Below are 6,000 nucleotides of genomic sequence, written 5' to 3'. Positions count from 1 at the left end.
GAGCCAGTCTATTGCACAGTGCCAAATAATGAGCCAGTCTATTGCACAGTGCCAAATAATGAGCGTATCTATTGCACAGTGCCAAATAATGAGCAAGTCTATTGCACAGTGCCAAATAATGAGCGTCACTATCATCTAATAATTTCCTTTGTTTTGGTACCACATGCACAATAATAGCAGTCACTGTCCTATATCTGGGTGTAGGCTGCTTCACACCCATCCACAATTTATATAAAATATCCTCTCCATCCCAGCAGACACCTTTTAACTGTACTGTCCCTCTCCTATCAGAACCCTAAAACCAGAGCACAGATCGAGGCCCTGCTCCAGGATGGAAAGAACAAGGAGCTGCAGGACAGGCTGTGCTGCCGGATGTCCTTTGGCACAGCTGGGTTGCGCTCCGCAATGGGGGCTGGCTTCTCCAAAATCAATGACCTGACCGTCATACAGACCACACAGGTAAGAGACAAGTCTTCTAGTATGTATATCATATCTGCATGCGCCACGGCACTTCCCTGTGTATCGCCCGTCCGTGATCAGCTGTTGCTATCAAAATTGTTGCCAATGCAGAAACCACAGTGGTTGAATTGTTGACTTAAGTCTCAGGGCATTTTGGTCTCCAGAAAAATGGCTGCCACAACTACATTTTCCTTGGAGACACAGTTTAACCAGCAATTTATGTTTTGGCAAAACTTTATTTAGTAACTTCCCTAGAGCAGAATTCCATTAATTATTACTCCACACCAGTCTCAGCCTCTGTCTGCCTTTGTGTAATTAATGGGAACCTATTTACTAAACCTCATATCTGTATGTTTTAATGTTGGTGAAAGTTGTACATAATTTCATCCATTGTTCTCTCTCATCAATTGTGACAGTAGATTTTCTGGTAATTGTTCAAAGATGAAATTATTTCTTATAATAACAATGTTAGGCTTTAGTTTAATAAGGGTATTGGTTTGCTAAGTTAGTTTACAAAACACCTATTATTGTGGATACAGTATCAGATATATCAGTGAGGTGCATTGCGGACACCTACCAGCAGTACCTACACTGTACCGCTATATATGACCATCCCGCGAGGTCTTATAATGGAATTGCGTGCAATCCAGCGCACTGGGTTCCTTGGCAGAGCAGCGTTTCTGTCCAGTTCAGAGGTAGATGGGACAAGCAGACTTCTGTGTAAGTTGCTCCTCTATCCTAAATACACCATGCAGCGCAATATGCCTGGCGTGAGTGAGCCGCCAGGTCCCGTGCCTCGTTGATAGCGTTGGGTGTCTTATTTTGACCAAAAATGCGCCTCAAGTTGCAATGTGCCAAAAATGTGTGTAAAGCCGGCTACACGTTAGAACCATGTGTAGTTGGCTGATCCAACGGGCCACAGGCCCCTGCTACGGCTAGCGCGCATACACACGTGCGTGATGCAGGAGGTGACGCCGCGATGTCGGATGCCATGTTTCAGATGATCTTCTGGTTGGCCGTGCTGCACGCTAACCAGAAGGTATCGCATGCGACCGCGAGAGAGCGCGCAAATTGGACATACACACTTAATGATATGCTCGATTTGCCCTACCAATATCGTTTAAGTGTGAATCTAGCTTTAGGCGCAATGCGATGCGATTAGGACGCCGCAGAGGCTGTACTGATTAATTTGATGTGTGACTCTTGTATATTTGTGCGACTGACTGTAAATGGAACTTGGCGTGGGAAGAAGCTGCGGCCGTTGCATCGTAGCATTTTGCACGCTGATTGAGGGACTCATTCGCATACGGATATACTGGTGTGACATCACATTAATCAGCAGTGTCTCCTGGGGTGTCCTAGTCGCATCCCATTGCGACTTAGATACATTTCTGGCAAAACAACGCAAAAAAGACACGTGGCGCTAGCAGAGTTTCACGGGACCAGGCGCGCTGAGAGGGGCTGTTTGATGCCGCAAAGACGAGTAAGGAGGCATCTGAGACCGGTTATCTGAATACAGGTTACATGAGAGCAGAACAAACAGGACCTGCAATGATTCTGTCACCAGCATTTTATCACAAAGTGAATATTTAATGACTTGGAGATTAATCCCATCTGCGATCATCCGGCCTCGCTGCCATCTGCTGGGTCCCACTGACGTTCTGCTATTTCCAGCATCTCAGCTGGGGGTGGAAGTGCGCTCCAGCATCGCTGCGTGACCAGAGAAGTAACCGTTCAGCACAATGGGGCTCAGTCAGCACTGCACGCAAGTGCACTGCTGATCGCAGATTCACGATTATTGGGAATCTGCGCGGGACCCATTCTGTGAGTGTGCACAATGGGTCCTGCGTGGTCACACGCAGCCCCTTCTGTGCCTTTCCCGATTGACAGGCAGAGGCATCTAAGGGGTGGGGCCGGAGCGACCGGCGTTCCGGGAAATGGGGTCGTATCTGCTCATTTTTCCGGGAGTGGCAAGGCCAGGGACTTTCCTGGGCTCGCAAACCGGCCAGCCTACTCAGCTGGCTGGTGGCCCGGCACCGACCACCATCGCGACCATCTACCACCGATAATGGTGATGCCAGCCTGCGACCCTTGTCACAGTGCTGAGATCGCAGATGCAGCAGGCGGCGTCATACTGGGGGGCGTCATACACCTCCTGCTGCATTTGCATAATAGCAAGGACGGAATTTCAGAGCTGCCTGCGTGCACTACACACTACAGTATATGGCTGCACTACACACTACAGTATAGGCCTGCACTACACACTACAGTATATGGCTGCACTACACACTACAGTATATGGCTGCACTACACACTACAGTATAGGCCTGCACTACACACTACAGTATATGGCTGCACTACACACTACAGTATATGGCTGCACTACACACTACAGTATATGGCTGCACTACACACTACAGTATATGGCTGCACTACACACTACAGTATAGGCCTGCCCTACACACTACAGTATAGGCCTGCCCTACACGCACTACAGTATAGGCCTGCCCTACACGCACTACAGTATAGGCCTGCCCTACACACTACAGTATAGGCCTGCCCTACACGCACTACAGTATAGGCCTGCCCTACACGCACTACAGTATAGGCCTGCCCTACACACTACAGTATAGGCCTGCCCTACACACACTACAGTATAGGCCTGCCCTACAGGCACTACAGTATGGGCCTGCCCTACACGCACTACAGTATAGGCCTGCCCTACACGCACTACAGTATAGGCCTGCCCTACACGCACTACAGTATAGGCCTGCCCTACACGCACTACAGTATAGGCCTGCCCTACACGCACTACAGTATAGGCCTGCCCTACACGCACTACAGTATAGGCCTGCCCTACACGCACTACAGTATAGGCCTGCCCTACACACACTACAGTATAGGCCTGCCCTACACGCACTACAGTATAGGCCTGCCCTACACGCACTACAGTATAGGCCTGCCCTACACGCACTACAGTATAGGCCTGCCCTACACGCACTACAGTATAGGCCTGCCCTACACGCACTACAGTATAGGCCTGCCCTACGCACTACAGTATGGGCCTGCCCTACACACTACAGTATATATCTGTACTACACACTACAGTATAGGCCTGCCCTACACACTACAGTATAGGCCTGCACTACACACTACAGTATAGGCCTGCCCTACACACACTACAGTATAGGCCTGCACTACACACTACAGTATAGGCCTGCCCTACACACACTACAGTATATGGCTGCACTACACACTACAGTATAGGCCTGCCCTACACACTACAGTATAGGCCCGCCCTACACACTACAGTATAGGCCTGCACTACACACTACGGTATATGCCTGCACTACACACTACAGTATAGGCCCGCCCTACACACTACGGTATATGCCTGCACTACACACTACAGTATAGGCCTGCCCTACACACTACAGCATAGGCCTGCCCTACACACTACAGTATAGGCCTGCCCTACGCACTACAGTATAGGCCTGCCCTACGCACTACAGTATGGGCCTGCCCTACACACTACAGTATATATCTGTACTACACACTACAGTATAGGCCTGCCCTACACACTACAGTATAGGCCTGCCCTACACACTACAGTATAGGCCTGCCCTACACACTACAGTATAGGCCTGCCCTACACACTACAGTATAGGCCTGCACTACACACTACAGTATAGGCCTGCCCTACGCACATTACAGTATAGGCCTGCCCCACGCACACTACAGTATAGGCCTGCCCCACGCACACTACAGTATAGGCCTGCCCCACGCACACTACAGTATAGGCCTGCCCCACGCACACTACAGTATAGGCCTGCCCCACGCACACTACAGTATAGGCCTGCCCCACGCACACTACAGTATAGGCCTGCCCCACGCACACTACAGTATAGGCCTGCCCCACGCACACTACAGTATAGGCCTGCCCCACACACACTACAGTATAGGCCTGCCCCAAGCACACTACAGTATAGGCCTTCCCCACGCACACTACAGTATAGGCCTGCCCCACGCACACTACAGTATAGGCCTGCCCCACGCACACTACAGTATAGGCCTGCCCCACGCACACTACAGTATAGGCCTGCCCCACGCACACTACAGTATAGGCCTGCCCCACGCACACTACAGTATAGGCCTGCCCCACGCACACTACAGTATAGGCCTGCCCCACGCACACTACAGTATAGGCCTGCCCCACGCACACTACAGTATAGGCCTGCCCCACGCACACTACAGTATAGGCCTGCCCCACGCACACTACAGTATAGGCCTGCCCTACGCACACTACAGTATAGGCCTGCCCCACGCACCACAGTATAGGCCTGCCCCACGCACCACAGTATAGGCCTGCCCCACGCACCACAGTATAGGCCTGCGTGCAGCTTTGCAAATGCAGTCCTTGCTAAATCACCCCCAATGTACACAGGCAGCGAGCTGTCAGTGTTTGTGCATTTATAGGCAGTAAGTACGGTGTGAATGGAGGAGGATCATGGGGATCTTCTATCTAATCGCTGCTTTTGTGTCTTTAATGCTCAGTCTTACATTGTTCTCATCGTGCTAGACAAAGTGCAGCCTCATCCCCAGTGTCATGTAACTCAATAGTTTCATACGTTGATATTGAAAGAGAGTATTCCAGCCCCAGTGTCACCTCTAGGTACTATAGGAGGAAGCAGTAACGTTACATAGGGGTGGGCAGTATACAGGTATTATAGGGGTGATATAGGAATGAGCAGTAACGTTACACATACAGCCACACTAGGGAGGTGTCTCCATGCTGTACATATGAGGCACAGTGTGTGTACAGGTAATATGTGATGGCACTAGGGGTGGGCAGTATACAGGTATTATAGGGGTGATATAGGAATGAGCAGTAACATTACACATACAGCCACACTAGGGAGGTGTCTCCATGCTGTACATATGAAGCACAGTGTGTGTACAGGTAATATGTGATGGCACTAGGGGTGGGCAGTATACAGGTATTATAGGGGTGATATAGGAATGAGCAGTAACATTACACATACAGCCACACTAGGGAGGTGTCTCCATGCTGTACATATGAGGCACAGTGTGTGTACAGGTAATATGTGATGGCACTAGGGGTGGGCAGTATACAGGTATTATAGGGGTGATATAGGAATGAGCAGTAACATTACACATACAGCCACACTAGGGAGGTGTCTCCATGCTGTACATATGAGGCACAGTGTGTGTACAGGTAATATGTGATGCACTAGGGGTGGGCAGTATACAGGTATTATAGGGGTGATATAGGAATGAGCAGTAACATTACATATACAGCCACACTAGGGAGGTGTCTCCATGCTGTACATATGAGGCACAGTGTGTGTACAGGTAATATGTGATGGCACTAGGGGTGGGCAGTATACAGGTATTATAGGGGTGATATAGGAATGAGCAGTAACGTTACACATACAGCCACACTAGGGAGGTATCTCCATGCTGTACATATGAGGCACAGTGTGTGTACAGGTAATATGTGGTGGCACTAGGGGTGGGCAG

At 50.0% G+C, this 6,000-nt stretch overlaps 1 protein-coding gene across 1 annotated transcript in view; it reads left to right on the top strand.

Moving 5' to 3' along the window:
- Positions 1-291: 291 nt before the first annotated feature.
- Positions 292-6,000, top strand: part of PGM2L1 (phosphoglucomutase 2 like 1) — a gene marked incomplete at its 5' end in the record, with an annotated part of 33,913 nt that continues 28,204 nt past the window's right edge. Inside the window, one exon of the mRNA XM_088472467.1 lies at positions 292-459. Within this exon, the coding sequence (XP_088328593.1) occupies positions 292-459 (168 nt within the window). The remainder of the gene's footprint in view (positions 460-6,000) is intronic.

This window comes from Taudactylus pleione, unplaced genomic scaffold (assembly GCF_031769625.1).
Source record: "Taudactylus pleione unplaced genomic scaffold, aTauple2 ptg000124l, whole genome shotgun sequence".
NCBI lineage: Eukaryota > Metazoa > Chordata > Amphibia > Anura > Myobatrachidae > Taudactylus > Taudactylus pleione.
Note: the sequence above shows the minus strand (reverse complement) of the source record. Positions and strands in the feature narration are given on the sequence as shown.